We start from the raw sequence: 16,485 nt of genomic DNA on the forward strand, positions 1-16,485 counted from the left end.
CGGTTGGGGGTGGGGGTGAACTTTGCATATGCAGGGGTTTATAGGGAGACACTCTTCGAGTTGAATCCGCAATGCATTCCATAGATAATCTGACTACTTTTTATGTTTTCATGAATCTCAGATTCTGAACAGCATCATGATGATTATGAGCTTGCGCGCATGAAAAGAATAAAGCAGAACAATGCCATGGCTGTCAAACTTGACATTAAGGGACTGAAATCAAGTCTGGATGCAATGCAATGCAAATGCTCTCCACCTACAGATTCATGCTCAGAATATGATCCTAATAGTGATTCTGAGCTAGAGGGAGACCTAAGTCAATGTAGCTCCCTAGTGGAGGAGTCAGAGGAAGATGCCCTATCTTATTCACCCATCAAGGTGCTTGCTCTAACTTTCCAAGGTTATATTGGTCGCACATATCTTGCAACTGATGCTTTGCATTGCTTCTACTTTGTTGAACTGCCATTAGCTTAGTTTACACATCGTGTATGTGAATACGCCCTGCCTATCCATTTCCAATACATATTCCATCTGTCATCATACCATATTTATCCATTCAAATGTTGTTCTTGCGTATCAGACGTTCAAAAGGAAGAGGGCGATTGCTGATCATGGAGGAGCACAAGCAAAGTATTTGGAAAAGGTAGTGGCACCTGATAAATCAAATAGCCCATTAGGTGTAGTTGCAATATCACCTGACCCACAAAACACCCTAACTCTAGCAGACTCTAGCCCTACTACACTGGTCATTTCTGATGCCCCAACTCAGCAGACCCCAACTGCAGCAAACATTATGATTATGCCAGTTGACATAGCACCAGCTCTACGACGCAAAACCCCCATTCCAGCAAAGAGTACACCAAATCCAGTTGCCAAATCCCTTTTCGAACCAGAGAGAGCCCCAATTGCAGCAAATAGGACCCCTGTTTCATTTCTTCCCAGTTTAGAAGACAAAGCTTATATTGTTGTCAGGAACTTTGTGCGCATCTTTCCTTCATGGAAATATTATACCGCAGACACAGAACAATTTCCAGTCTTCCTCCGCAACTTACGCGTAAGTAATGTACTAATGTTATTCATGGTCATTACTGCATATGTTTCTGCTGACAAAAGACACAAGATTTCATTCTTTTAAATAGGCGAGGACCAAACTGGATTGTGAAGACGAGCAAGGGTTGGTTGCGCTTTTCAAGCACTCGTTGATGAAGTATCGTTCGTACCTGAGGCAAGCGCACTTCGATGGCAAGCCTCTAAACGAAATTTCTGTAAAGTCTCCGGTGCTACATTTATCCGACGGTGATTGGAATAATCTTGTTACACATTGGTCTCGGCTGCAGCGTAAGGTGCTGTCTATGATATCACGTCACAATTTGAACTACATTTCTGCATTTGCCTTAACGTCTCACTTGTACGAAAACTGTTAGCAGAAGAACATTCATTCTCAAGGGACCACAGAATCTCGCAACTATACTACACACTGCATTGCTCTTGTGAGTACCTCTTGCCCTGTATGACCATACTTACTTTCATAGCTGTTTGATTATGTAGCATCACTACACATGTTAGCCTTGTTATCGTCCATTTGGTGGACATTATAAGATCCGTATGGACTCTTACATAAATTTATAATCAACCCAATGCTTTTGAAGAGGTTTAGCTCTGCAGTCCTCTTGTAAGGACTGAACGCCGTCTATCACTGTACTTACATTAACAGCTACTCCCTCCGTCCCATAATATAAGAACATTTTGTACAGTACACCAGTGTTCAAAACACTCTTGTATTATGCGAAGAGGGATTGGTTCATTGTGTAGCATTCTGCATCTTATCTCCCTCGCCCACCATTTACTAAAAATATCAGATCTATATTTAATCTTACGAAAAAATAGAATACACAGACAATGCCAGTGCAGAAGTGTAGCCCATTGCTCTTGTCAGTACATTTTGTCCTGTAACGCTTGTACTTCCACGGATTGGTAGTTGATTATGTAGCAGCAATCTGCATCTTATCTTCATTATCTTCTATCCCTTCCAGTATTATCATATCTATAATTACTCTCTACAAAATGTAGAGTACAGGCAATGCTTATGAAGAAGATTTTGTGCTGAAATTCTTGAGTTATCCTTCCCTTGACATGGAGAAGGGCATTATAAAGTCGGTGTTAACTGTTAATGTAAGTCAGTCCTTCTAAAGCCTTTATCCTCAACTGCTGTTTAATTTGCTCATACTCCCTATCGTTTACTGCTGTTTAGTTTGCTGTTCCTACCAAAATGCATGTTCGCAAGAACCGTAAGTTCTAAGTTTTACTTGTAAAACCAAATTCCTTATCCATACCATGCACATTACTCAATACTCCCTATATGTATGTTTGTTTTTGTGGATCTATAATCCAGTGTGTGGTGAAGCAGCCCATGTTTGCACCTTGTCATCTCCTGTTTTATCTTACTGATGTGGCTGATGATATGAACAACATGCCATGCACATTAACCAAAATAGATACAATGATTTTCTTTGCCCTTCATCTATGCTTGTTATGTTGACATGGTAATCCAGTAGTGTGGTGAAGCTCCCTGCATTATGAACAATGCCAAATTATGCTATTGATATTTTGAACTTACTCTTTATTTTCTAATTTGAAATTGGATGGAATTGACAGCACAGTTATCATCTTTGTTTATACACGTGCAAAACCTGTCATCTCTCTGCTTTGTTTCAGGGTGATATGCGTGATGGCATGCACAAGTCTGCTGAAGGCTGTGAGACAAACCCAACATATATTGCAGCAAATAAGGCAAAACATCTTGAAGATAGCGAGACAACCCCAAAGTCTTGTCTTGATGCAGTGTTCAAGTTACTTGAGACTAGCAGTCAGACAAGCTCACAGAATTCGTTGTCTGAATCAGTTCGACTTCTTCAGTCCCAAGTTCTAGCAGAAAGGCATTCTGCAACTCAACTTCGACTTCAAGTCCTATCTCTAAGAAAGATTGAGAAGAACACCAATGAGAACCTCATCGCTAAACAGCTACACCTGGAAGCTATGACCGACATGCTAGGCCGGTCTCACAGCCTTGCTCAGCAGCTTGCGCAGCAATTCCCGTGCAAGGCTAACCTTTCTTGAACTGTCTTGGAAGTGGTCTCGGTTCAGTATTATTTTGTTACGCTGCAATGGTGCCCAATTTTTGTAATCTGCTTCTTCGTTGCGCTTTATGATCACTGGTGGCGAACTTCGATGCCCAGTGGATGTAATATACCATAAATCCTTTATTGTATAGTGTAGGTTTATTCTTAGTTACTATGCCGTATTTTCTTTATTGTATAGAGTAGGTTTGTTCTTAATTCCTACTAGTTACTGCCATCATTCGCTATCTGAAAAAAATCAGATGTAGTCGACCGGGCCGAAACATTCGCCTCTAACGGGCCTGGTGTTTAGTGGGCCACAATTGGGCCGGCCTGCATCTTTCTTGGGCCCGAATGATTGGGGCCTTCACACTTTGAGTGAGGCCCACAACTTACACCGGCCTATATTTTAGTTGGGCCTTTTGTGGACCCAACGCTTAGTTTGGCCCAGGTAGCGTTGGGCCATTAACATGCTGAATATTGTACTGGCCTGTTACGGCCCAGATGAAACCATGGGCCTTTAGCAGGCCGAAATGCATGTTGGGCTTCAATTTTCACTAGTCGTCGACGGGCCTTCAGCAGGCTGAAATGTAGACCGGGCCTTTTTGGGCCCGGTTATATCACGGGCAGTTACCAGGCCGAAACATATCTCGGGCCTTATTTGGCCCACTGATATCATGGGCCTTTAAGAGGCCGAAAGCTTATTACACACATCAACGGGCCGAATTATGTGACATGCCTTTAACAGGCCCAAAGTCACGTTGGGCTTAACTGTTGCCACCTTTATCACGGGCCGTTAGTGGGCCCGATGTCCAGTCGGACCATATATGGCCCATGGGCAGCACGAGCCATTCCCAGGCCAAAAGTCACACAGGGCTGAAATGGGCCCATGTCTACATTGGGCCTCTAACAGGCCAAAAGTCACTGGGCTGTAATTGGGCCCAAATATTCGGCGAACAATTAACGGGCCAGATCTGGCTTCGGGCCGTAAATGGGCCCAAATATTCGACGAACAATTAACGGGCCAGATCTGGCTTCGGGCCGTAAATGGGCCTTTATTAAGCAGGCCGTTATTGGGCTGGCCCACTAGTACCTGAGTAAGTACTACGGGCCTTTGACTGGCCCGGCCTTTTTAACCTATATGGGCCTTTGTTGGGCCTAGCCACGTGTCGACGTATCATAGGCATGTTTCCTCCAATGGACGGGCGACATCTGGCCCACTGGCGAGCTGACAGGTGTTCCCTCCGGCCAATCAGAATTTTACACGTGGAAATTTCCCATTGGTCCCGGCTGTTAACGGGTTATCGGATCCAAAACCGGACCCGATAGCTTAACGGCGTTCCGTTACGGTGGATGCCATGTGTCGGTTACCCTTGAAGAAAGCACTTCTGTGACGCGTGATTTATCGTCATGGAAGTGGACACTTCCGTGATGCTAATTTTGGTAATGTCATGGAACACTTCTACGACAGCACATGTATGACTATCTTGATTCTGTCATAAATTTGTCATGGATGTACATGCATGACAGAAAACGTGACCTACTGTGACAAACACGTATCATCACGGAAGTGTATTTTTTTGTAGTGAGCGTAGCTTCTCATGAGTCTTTAAAATCTCTTGATGATCTTCCAAGGTAGTTTCATGAGCTACCAATTCCTTCATTTGGTGAGTCAAATATGTCATAGGAGTTGGTTGACACAAGTGCTAGACCGGCAACACCTTCATCTTGAGTATATTCAGAGTCGGAGTGATAACTTCTCTCGGAGTGATGGTCGGAGTCGGATACCCATTCACCAACGTGAGCTTGATGTCTTCGTTTTGTGTAGCTCCTTGATGACTTGTCCTTCCTTTCCAAATCCTTGCTTCTAAGAGAGGTTCTTTGTTCATAACGATCATCTCTACTCCTTCTCTCTCTTGGAGGTGATTCTTCTCTTCTACTTCTCCTTTTAGGTGAGTCTTCTCTTCTTTTGTAGGGAGTCGTACACTCATTGGAGTAGTGTCCGAGTCTTCCACAATTGTAGCAATTACGCTCACGACTAGAAGATCTTTTGTCATTGTAGGACCTTGACTTGGAACTTCTTTCCTTGCTTCTACTCTTGTAGAACTTCTTGAAATTCTTCACTATTAGACTCAATTCCTCATTGAAGGCTTGTTTCTCACTTGATGATGTAGGAGCATCACATGCGGCTTTGTATGCACCACTTGACTTGTTGTGAAGCTCTTCTTTATCCTTGAGTGACATCTCATGAGCAAGAATTCTACCAATGACTTCGGTTGGCTTGAGATCTTTGTAGTTGGGCATATTTGGATCAGTGTGCACATGGGATCATATTTTCCATCCAAGGTTCTTAGGATCTTCTTCATGATGAATTTGTCGGTCATCTCTTCACTTCCTAAGCCGGCAACCTCATTTGTGACACCTTCACCATCCTTCATTTTGAACTTGTCAAGCTGACTTTGAACCACATCCAATTTGGATTCCTTGATGGAGTCGGTACCTTCGTGCATATCAATCAAAGTATCCAAAATTTCCTTTGCATTCTCAAGACGGCTGATTTTGTTGAATTCTTCGGGGCACAATCTGTTGAAGAGGATATCGCAAGCTTGAGCATTGTATTGCAGCATCTTCGACTCTTCCGCGGTAGCTTCACGGTTTGGTTCTCTCCCATCGAAGAATTCACCTTGCAAGCCAATACAGACAACAGCCCAAACGGCGGGGTTATGTCCAAGAATATGCATTTTCATCTTATGCTTCCAACTAGCAAAATTAGTACCATCAAAGTAAGTACCTCTACGGTGGTAATTTCCCTCGCTAGACGCCATACTCTCCTAGGTTGTGAAACCAAGGCTATGATCACCAAAGCTATGGAAATCAAGGCAAATGGAGACCAAGCTCTGATACCACTTGTAGGATCGAAAGTATGTCTAGAGGGGGGGTGATTAGACTACTTGACCAAATAAAAATCTAGCCTTTTCCCAATTTTAAGTCTTGGCAGATTTTAGCAACTTAGCATAAGTCAAGCAATCAACCTACACATGCAAATATAGCAGCGGAATGTAAATCATTGCATATGAAGGTAAAGGAGAGGAGTTTGGAGGGAGCAAACGGAATGTAGACACGAAGATTTTTGGCATGGTTCCGATAGGTGGTGCTATCATACATCCACATTGATGGAGACTTCAACCCACGAAGGGTAACGACTGCGCGGAGGGCTCCACCCATGAAGGGTCCACGAAGAAGCAACCTTGTCTATGCCACCATGGCCATCACCCACGAAGGACTTGCCTCACTAGGGTAGATCTTCATGAAGTAGGCGATCTCCTTGCCCGTACAGACTCCTTGGTTCAACTCCACAATCTTGACGGAGGTACCCAAGTGACACCTAACCAATCTAGGAGACACCACTCTCCAAAAGGTAATAGATGGTGTGTTGATGATGAACTCCTTGCTCTTGTGCTTCAAATGGTAGTCTTCCCAACACTCAACTCTCTCTCACAGATTTGGATTTGGTGGAAAGATGATTTGAGTGGAAAGCAACTTGGGGAAGGCTAGAGATCAGGATTCTTGTGGTTGGATTGGTATATCTTGGTCTCAACACATGAGTAGGTGGTTCTCTCTCAGAAAATGAACGGTAGAAGTGTAGGCACGTTCTGATGGCTCTCTCCACGAATGGAGGAAGGGTGGAGGGGTATATATAGCCTCCACACAAAATCTAACCGTTACACACAATTTATCAAACTCGGTGAGACCGAATGCTCAAACTCGGTCAGACCGATTTAGTTCAAAATGTGAATGTTAGGATTTTCGGTGGGACCGACATGTCAACTCGGTGGGACCGATTTCATTAGGGTTAGGGCATAACGTAATCTCGGTGAGACCGATCACATAAACTCGGTGAGACCGATTTCTGTAATAGGCAAACAGAGAGTTGGTCAGGCAAACTCGGTGGGACCGATCGCTCATTTCGGTGAGACCGAAACGTTACGAAAAGGGAAAAGAGAGTTTGCGTTGCGAACTCGGTGGGAGCGATCACTCATCTCGGTTAGACCAAAACGTTACGAAGGGAAACAGAGAGTTTCCAATCCCATCTCGGTGAGACCGAGATCCCTATCGGTGAGACCGAACTGATTAGGGTTTCTGGCTATGGCTATGTCAAATGAACTCGGTGGCACCGGATAGATCAAATCGGTGGGGCCGAGTTTGACTTTTGGTTTGGGACATATGTGGATATGAGAAAGTGGTTGAGGGATTTTGGAGCATATCACTAAGCATTTTGAGCAAGCTAGCCATTAAGCAACACCTCATCCCCTTTTAATAGTATTGGCTTTTCCTATGGACTCAATGTGATCTTGGACCACTAAAATGAAAATGTAGAGTCTTGAGCTTGAGCCAATATGTGTCCTTCGCATTTTGAGGGGTCCACATCTCTAGTCTATGCCATGCCAATCATTGAACTTTCTGAAATGATCATCTTGAAAGAGTATTAGTTCAATAAGCTATATGTTGTTAGGAATTACCAAAACCACCTAGGGATAGTTGCACTTTCACCCACCCCCGCTCCACCCACAAAGCGGTGACTGGCTAGCTAGCCAGCACGGCCAAGTCCAACAAGATTGGAGCGCACCTAGATGGGACAGTAGGCAACAGACAAAACGGCGCCGTCTGTCGCTGGGGCATCGCTGCCACGGCCCGAACCCGTCAGTGATCCATCGGCCGCCCAAGCTGACCTCCACATCCCGCCAGCCCCGCTGCGCCACCGAATGGGGAAGCCTCACCAAGGGGCCGTCGCCTCGGATCCATGGGTCGCGCCCGAGCAGCCGGAGAAGGGCGCCGCCGCCGCCTTCCTTGGAGCCATCCGGACTTTGCCGGAGGGCGCCTCATGTAGTGGCGAGGGGAGGAAGGTGTGGCAGGAGGAGGTGACAGAGGAGGAGTGATTCAGTGACGGTGTAGGGTGGCGGCTGCGCTCCTCGTTTTGGAATGAGAGAATAATAAGTTTGCCCTCTTCCTCCCTCTTTACATCCTCCGTGTTTCAGCCTCTCACCTCTTGCATTCTCTCAAGCTCTCTCATATTTCATGTCTGCGTTGTTGGCCGCTCGCCCAGCTCCTCTCCCTCCGCTTCTTTCCCTTTGTGAGTTGTAGTGCAACTGCGGTACATGCTCTAGCCAGGCCCTTGGTGTTGGTGCTGCTTTTGTTTTTGCGTCCACATGTGACGGCAATTGTCACCTGGGAACATCGGTAGTGCCCGGTATAGTTGATAGTGGCGTGGAGCGCACACGACGTGCATCTGCATGCCATTGTAGGGCGGGAAGGTAGGGGCACAACGATAGAAGGGATATTGAGTTAAAGGGCACATACTGCGATGCCAGTGCTAGCTAGGCAACACCGTGCACGTATAACAAGGGCACAAGAGGAAAGTCGGGGTGGAACCGCACATCCACCGAAGCTCGTAGATGGAAGATAACACAAGTTGGTAGGTGGGTAGACTCAACGACACCATCGAGGGGCTGCGGTAGATCAGTTGGTTTATTTGTTGTGCACATTTGGCGATTTTATTTCTTTAATTAGCTTCTTGTGTTTTTGCGAATATTTCGAATTAGCTTGATAAATGGGATAAATTGACACGTACATAGACGAATAAATGAGATAACTTGGAGCGACTTAGCGGGAGTGGAGAGGAGGCGGAGAGTTTTTCTATATATAAAGAATGGCGTGATATGTGGATATAACAATAAGGTAAAACCTTTTTTTTGCTAACAAGCCTCATTTTTTTTGTTCCTTATCAAAGATCGGTATGTCGTTTATAAGCGACTGCATGAGAAAACTAGGGGGTTCATTGACCCACATACAAATATGTGAGTAAACTAAAAAAACATCTAGCTATCTCATATGCTGCATCATTTGCTTAGCTAGGGCATAACTCATAGGAAACATCGTCAAAGACACTTGCATGCAATATGCAGTAATGAAAAATTGCTGAGAAAAACCCCTGAGTTATGAGTCGAGCTCACCTGCTTATTATCAGACTAAAGAATAACTTTGAGAAGAAATTCCACAAAAGGAAATGAGAAGAAGAAAAAGAAAGAAATCGTGGTCGAATCGGGCCTCGGTCCCATCTATCTACGCAAATACAAAGCCACAAACTGGGCAATTGGATTCGTGGCAGCACAAAACCAAGGGCGTAGCGGCTACCGTCCATTCTTCACAGACGCTGCTATTGGGTCCCACATGTCATCCTCGGATGGCCATCTCCCTTCTCCACTTATAAAATGTTGGCACGCTCTCGCCCCTCGTCTCCCTCTTTCCTCTCCATCGTCTTCTTCCCAGCCTCACCTACTGCTACTCTTTCTCTCTCCACCCAAAACTGAATCCCCAAAGCGCCAGCGACAGAATCACGCGACGGCGCGAATCTTCGTCCCGTAAACCCTAGCGCGGTCTACCCTCCTCAGCCCGGAGCCGTCTCCGTCGCCTCGTCCACCGGATTCCCCGACGAGGTAACCCGCTCGATCCCCCAACGGAACCCTAGGAAATTTGGTTGTTGTCTCATCGAGATTGATCGAATTGGCGGGCTATTCAGGGTTTTGGGAGGGTGGTGCGCCGCCCCTGCCGTCCGGGGATAGCCTGCGCGTCTCGATCTCGGGGGAGCTAGGGTTTTGTGATCTGAGGCCTCGAGGTCAGCGGCGTCGCCCTGGTTCTGATGAGAATTGGCAGTCTAATGCTCAGATTGGCCGCCGGCGACGACGAGAGGAGCAGCTTCGTTGGCAGCGGCGGCGGAGGCCTCAGGTTCACCGCTCCCAAGGTCCGTACACGGGACAAGGGCGCCCCTATATCCCTCTAATTCCAGAGGGTTGCTGGTGTTGAGACGTGGAGCCTTCGCTGAAGAAACTGGGGAATGACGAGGATCTTCGTGCAGCGTGGGCCCGGTGGCTCCTCGTCCAACTCGGCTCGCTCAGGCTCACAGGCACTGCAGCAGCAACAGCAGCAGCAGCAGAACCAGCCAGCAGCTGCTGCCCGGGAGGAGGAGCTTACGGTGCAGCCGCAGCCACTGGAGCTCTTGGCTTCAGGTGATACAACTGAGCATCTACTTGAGGGTGGCGAAAGTAGTAGCAATGATCCTTCAAGGCTGGTTGAAACTGTGTCTGAGAGCTCAAGTCATGTGGAAGAGGGATCTGAGAGAGAGAAACCTCCCAAGGATGACTCCAATGTGACCGATCCCCCTTTCTTGATGGAGCTGTCAGGACTCCAGCTTCCGGATCAGTTTGAGCAGGCGAATCCTGTGCAGTCAGGCACTGTGCCATCGCAGATAACTGGAGCAGCATCACACCCACCGCCTCCTCCGGCTCCACCACCAAAACCATCATCATCTGGTAATAATGGGTTGAGGAGAATGGGATCTGGAAGCTCAAATGGTGTGCGGATTGGATCTTCAAGAAGGCCAGCTGCTTGGCCACCAGTGGCAGCTTGGACATCTGCTTCGGGTTCTCGCCCTTCTTCCCCTAGGTCACTTGCTGATTGTGAAGGGTACAATAGTGCAGATGAGCAAGGTGCCTGTTACACCTCTAGCTATGATGATTCGGTATGATCTCTTGTCTGGTTCTGTTATGCGTGGACTTTAATTTTGGATCTTAAGCATATAGTTAGTATAGTTAGTTTATGTACTACATCAACATTGATCATATGAAGATAATGGCGTAGATGTTTTGGATTCCTTGCAACTGAATGGTGCACTTTTGTGGGGCTGGGTTTAGTTAGGAGTATGAATAATAGATGATTCCTTTAATTGCTTATTATGATTAGTAAGTAGATATGCCTAAATAATCCTGGTCTATGAAATCTCAATGTCTCTTGCTTATATTTGCTAGTGGCTACTTTTCTACGCACATTGAATGGTGCACTTTCATGGAGCTGTTTTTAGTTAGGAGTATGATTAATTGCTTTAATTGCTTATTATGACTAGTAAGTAGATATGCCTATATAATCCTGGTCAATGTCTCTTGCTTAAATTTGTTAGTGGCTGTTTTGCTACGTACACTGAATGGTGCACTTGTGCGGAGCTGTTTTTAGTTAAGAGTATAATAATAGATGATTGCTTTGATTGCTTATTCTGATTAGTATGTAGATATGCCTTTCTAATCCTGGTCCATAAAATGTCATTGTCTCTTGATTATATTTGCTAGCGTCTGATTTCTACGTACAGGGTGAGTAAGTATAATTTTGTACTGGTCCTGATGTATTTTATTTCCCTCAGGAAAGGGAGCATATGTTCGAACATGACCTAAGGCGAGTGAAAGGGTTTGAAATAAGAAAGATGGCAGCAGATGGGAATTGCCTGTTCAGAGCAGTTGCTGATCAAGTTTATGGTGATCCAGAAACTTATGATATGGCTAGGCAGATGTGTGTTGACTATATGGTAGGTTGCATATTTTCATCTGAGTAGTAATTTTTCCAGAGTTGAGTTTGTGTTTTCAAGACAATCATTTATTGCCAGTGAGTAGAGTAATAGCACTTATCCCTACCCTTTTATTTCATTAACTCAATTCACAAGCTTTGGCTATTCATTATTTTAGCATATTATTTCCTTGTCTCCTTGTTCATCCCACTTTGCTAGGTTTACAATAATCTAGATGTATTTTTTTCTTGAACACGTGCTAAAATGTGTGTTGTTTGTATAAGGAGAACACCAAGAAGGCATGAAAGTTACAAGGGTAAACCGGCAAAATCTAGAAGAACAAAAAGTTCTAAGCTTACCAAAAACGTAGATGCTACCTAGACGTAAATGATATTTGCTGGATAGTATGTAGTTTAACTTAACCTAGTTCCAGTCTTCTAGTTGATGACTGGTATAGGTTGCTGCCTGGCTGATTGGTGATAGTGAGCCGTCTATTAAGCAAGATAGCTTCAGAGGCAGCACCCTGTAACTCAGGCAGCACCTTGTTAAAAACACTTGCAGCCATTCCCGTCAAAACTTGTTGCTACTTTACTCTTTTTGAAAGAATATCATCAAATACTGATATTATGTGCCATAATAACGCAAAATTCTGCCAATTTCAATGTGAATCAACTGTGCGATTGAATATCAATGTATGGCATATTGCTGATTTGACAATTTTCTTTTCTGCCTGCAGGAATGTATCTGATTATATATTATTTTAGATTGTTTGCAGTTTTTTCATCATTTACCCACTCACCTTTATTTAGCAATGTGCCCTGTGGTTTACAGCAGAATTTTTTAGTTACGCTGCTGCCCATGTGGCCACCACTTCCACAGTTAGCTTTCCTAGCAAAATGCTCTACAGTATGGTATTATTTGGTAATTCAGTGTAAGCAGGTGAAAGCATGCGCAAACTACGTGGCTTCTTTGTGCTTGGGACATAGCATAATACATGGAATAAAACTGTTATTACTTCCTAAGAAGCACCGATACGGCCAGAACTGCCAATTTGCCGTCCTGATACGGGGTGACACGGGGATACGCCCGGATACGGCTGGATACGCGTATCCCGCAGTATCCCATCTTTTCCGAATTAAAAAAAAAGTAAAAAAATCGGGATACGGCCTAGATATGGCGTGGACACGGTGGGGACTCGGCAGCCAGCCTCCAGTGACCATGCTGCTGCCCAGTTCTCCTCCCGATAGCAACCATGGTCGACCAGGTAACCTTGATGGCTGCTAGCAAGGAAGGAGATCTTGGTAGAGGAAGATGGTAAGGTGTCCGCCAACAAGGAAGAAGCTCCGGCAGGAAGAAAGATGGGGAGTGTGGTGGCCAGCGAGGAAGAAGATTTGGGCAGGGAGAAGATGGGTGATGGAAGCTGCCGGTTTGGCGGCGCTGTCGTTTCTTCACTGGCGGCTGGAGAAAGGGAGTACGAGAATGGGAGGTTGGGGACGGCTGGAGCAGCTGGAACGCTACTAGTCTAGGGTTTTCTGGAATTGGGCCTTACATGGGCTCTAAGTCGACGGAGAGCTACATGGGCTCTAAGTCGACGGAGAGCTACATGGGCTCTAAGTTGACTGCTCTCAGTCTTTCATGAATAGAAAGGAGACAATATATATCCAGTACTAAAAAATTCTCATTAAATCTTTATTCATATTTCTTTTCTAAATACTTTCATATTTATTTTTCTAAAATACTTATATACCCCGCTGTATCCCCGAATGGCTGTTTTTGGAAAATGCCGTATCTCGTATCCCCGTATGCGTATCCCCGTGTTTCCGTCCCCGTATCCGTGCTTCTTAGATTACTTCATCTGGTTTAACGTACTTGTCATTTTATTAGCTTCATGCATGTAAAACAAGCGGGTTTAGTACTTTTTTAACTTTTGAGTTATCGGCATAGTTAACCCCATGGACTTTATACCCATTTATGTAGGTCATTAATAAGGGCATTTTATAAAAATGTTCACCCAGAAGCCCAAAATTACATCTATTTGCAAACTGATGCAAACTTCCAAATTTCTTACCTATTTTGGACTGGCGTAGTTAATACTCAGTAGCAAGGCAATTGAAGTGCTCATTGTGTTTTTGTTTTTTCACTCCAGGAAAGGGAGCGGGATCATTTTTCTCAGTTCATGACGGAAGGCTTTACACCATATTGTAAAAGGAAAAGAAAAGACAAGGTAGGGTTTTACATGCCTGGTATGCTTGCTTAAAATAGGTAGGCATATCATTACTCACATATTTGTTTGTCCCTCATTTGTACAAGATGACTTGAAAGATTAGAATGCCTTTTCCAATTGATTTAATTATTTTATCGACTCCTGTTTGATTTTATACGTCATTCATGTTCCCCCGCACAAGCATTTTCCACCTGTCTAGATCTTGTACTCCTGCAGAGACTTATTTAAAATGTGCTATTTATTCTGTATTTGGTAGTATATGTGCTTTCATATGGGAGGCAATGAGGCATGCACTTCTCCCTACTTCTTGACCTGTTCTACTGCACACACGAGTTTTTTTTAGTACAGCAGTACTGCTTCAATGTATATAGGGTATTTTTGGTTTACAACCTATACGAGGCATACCAATTTTTTGGCTTGCCCATAAGATTTGGCTGTTGCTTGGACGGACCCTTCCCTGGACCCTGCGAAGCGGGAGCTACGTGCACCGGGCTTCCCTTTTTGGACGGATGCCAAAATTTTTGCCAACGCATGGGCGCACCGATGGCGTGCAAAACTCCCGCCCAAAAGTTGGCAGCCCAGCTCACCTACTCTACGTATGTGGGGCCTCCTTCTGTACCATAATATTAGAGCAATTAGTGTGACAGATTAACGGGATGAGTACACGCTGACGGAAGCAAGCGCGTCACGTTTCATCTAGCGACCGTTTGAATAGCGCATGTTTAGTTCCGTTCATGCAGCTGCGCAACTAATCCTACTTAGCCATGTCTAATAGCAGCTCATACTAGTCTCAGTTTCCATTTCTGTTGGCTCATCATAAAAATTGAATTGGTATCGGACTAAGCAATAATTAATAGAAGTTGTCAAAGTATTTGCGAACTTAGGTGGCTCCAAAAAATTGGCAGGTGCAATTGCTATAATCCAAATAACAGTGATTTACCAAATTTTCTGTCCTGCCAAAATTTTGGCTGGGGCTCAAACCAAACACACCCATAGTCAGCAGCTGCCTTCAAATAATACAAAAAAGGAGTCATGTGATACAAGGAAAAAGTTAGCACTTTAGCTTCTTTATAATTGCAATGGATTTTATGTTAATTGGTTACCTGATTTTCTAGGTATATGGCAATAACATTGAGATCCAGGCATTTGCTGAGATGTACAATCGTCCAATTCACATATATTCATACAGTACAGGTAAAATTTGGTCTATCATTTTAACCCTGCTTCTTTGTAACCTCAGCTCTCCCACTCTCAGTCTCATACCGGTTTGCTCTTGTTGCAGAGCCTATTAACATTTTTCAGGGAAGTTATAACACAGATGTTCCTCCGGTTAGGTTAAGTTACCATCACGGTAACCATTATAATTCAGTTGTTGATCCTCGTCGGCTGACAGTTGGGGCAGGCCTTGGATTTAGCTCCCTTAGAGGGGTAAGCCTTCGGAAACTTCCTTGTCGGGCATGATTCTTGGTGGTTATTATTTCCTTATTAACCATTTTTTAATGGATGGTTTTGTGAACTGTTTGTGTTAAATAAACTTCCACTTCCTTGTGTGTATAGACCAACAGTGTTGACAGAGACCAAGTGAAGGCTGCAATAAAAGCTCAGCAAGATCAGCAGATTGAGAACGTGAGTTGTCTATTTCTTTCTGTGTTCTTACTTTCCATCAAAGCATGTTTGTAAGTAAACAGGTCAAATCATCAAATAGCATGGGCTTGATGCTTGTGTTGGTGCAATTTTAGGCACTTTTGGCTGAAGGGCGACTCTACTCTGATCTGGAGTTAACTGAGAAGGAAATAGAGCGGATGGTGATGGAGGCCTCTCGGGCAGAGTATCTGAACCAGCAGCAAGTTAACTTCAGAGAGTCATCAAGGTCAGGGGCAGAGCCATCTTCCTCCGCCGCAAGTAAGCATACTTCTCTCGTCGTCTGAGGAAATTTAGTGTTCAATTGATTGGTTGTTTGCCTGAAACTGGGATGCTTTCGTCTCTGTAGTTAGTGGATCGTCTGGTTCGGCGGCAGCTGCGGATAGAGGCACTGAGAATTGTTTCGTACTCCCAGACACCGTGCTGACTCGCAGCATGCAGTTGCTCCTAGCAATGGGCTTTAGCTACATGCAAGTGATGGAAGCCTACAGTATATTCGGTGAGGACATGGACTCGATGATCTGCTACCTGGTGGAGATGGGAGGCACCGGAGCCTCCCCAGGCGGCAGCAACCGCCGGAAAGGGAAGGCTGCTGAGTGATGTGTGCACCTTTTCTAGAGGCGACTGAGGATCGAAGTTATCAGGCGTAACTTTCAGGAGTACAAAATAACGATAGCCTCTGTGAGTTAAGAAGACGTCGATGTTGTGCTGCCTCGCTGGGGAATATATAACAAATAATGAATAAAAGGTACTCTCAAGAGACTTCCTATGCAATCTGGTGTTTGAATGGTGTCTATTGTAGTACGTACTTTTGATCTCTTGTAGTACGTACTTTGGATCTGTTTTAGTGGTACGCCGTGCGCACCATTGTGGTGCTCCCTTGTGATTACGCCTGCCTAGTTCTGTTAAGCTGTGCAACATGTCTCTCAGTGCACTTGCAAGAACGAGCCATGCCTTAGACATCAACGTTTGACAGAATGAGGCGTGCTTTGGGCAACTAGATTTCACATGATTATGAGATTGTAGGATAAGAGAACACATTAGGACGGACTCTGTGGTAGAGCAATGACATGGATTCGAACAAACCAGGGCCAGATCGAAGGTTACGCAAGCGC

At 44.8% G+C, this 16,485-nt stretch overlaps 1 protein-coding gene across 2 annotated transcripts; it reads left to right on the top strand.

Moving 5' to 3' along the window:
- The first annotated feature begins 9,371 nt into the window (after positions 1-9,371).
- On the top strand, positions 9,372-16,144 carry LOC109753175 (OVARIAN TUMOR DOMAIN-containing deubiquitinating enzyme 6). 2 transcript variants are annotated; one of them, XM_020312097.4, is made up of 9 exons: positions 9,372-9,610; positions 9,694-10,692; positions 11,365-11,526; positions 13,652-13,729; positions 14,845-14,923; positions 15,012-15,157; positions 15,287-15,355; positions 15,469-15,631; positions 15,720-16,144. In XM_020312097.4, the coding sequence occupies exons 2-9, from the start codon at positions 10,009-10,011 to the stop codon at positions 15,968-15,970; spliced, it is 1,632 nt and encodes a 543-aa protein (XP_020167686.1). In that variant the 5' UTR covers positions 9,372-9,610; positions 9,694-10,008; the 3' UTR covers positions 15,971-16,144. The 2 variants fall into 2 exon arrangements, with proteins under 2 accessions (XP_020167686.1, XP_020167687.1); XM_020312098.4 differs by having other exon boundaries at positions 9,409-10,692.
- Positions 16,145-16,485: the final 341 nt, after the last annotated feature.

This window comes from Aegilops tauschii, chromosome 2 (assembly GCF_002575655.3).
Source record: "Aegilops tauschii subsp. strangulata cultivar AL8/78 chromosome 2, Aet v6.0, whole genome shotgun sequence".
Classification (NCBI taxonomy): Eukaryota; Viridiplantae; Streptophyta; class Magnoliopsida; order Poales; family Poaceae; genus Aegilops; species Aegilops tauschii.

What these genes read in the sequence shown, in the direction of transcription:
- LOC109753175 (XM_020312097.4), top strand. Translation starts at nt 10,009, where the DNA reads ATGACGAGGATCTTCGTGCAGCGTGGGCCCGGTGGCTCCTCGTCCAAC. An exon ending in CCTCTAGCTATGATGATTCG is followed by an intron (nt 10,693 to 11,364) that starts GTATGATCTCTT and finishes TATTTCCCTCAG; the next exon opens with GAAAGGGAGCATATGTTCGA. An exon ending in GCCATCTTCCTCCGCCGCAA is followed by an intron (nt 15,632 to 15,719) that starts GTAAGCATACTT and finishes TCGTCTCTGTAG; the next exon opens with TTAGTGGATCGTCTGGTTCG.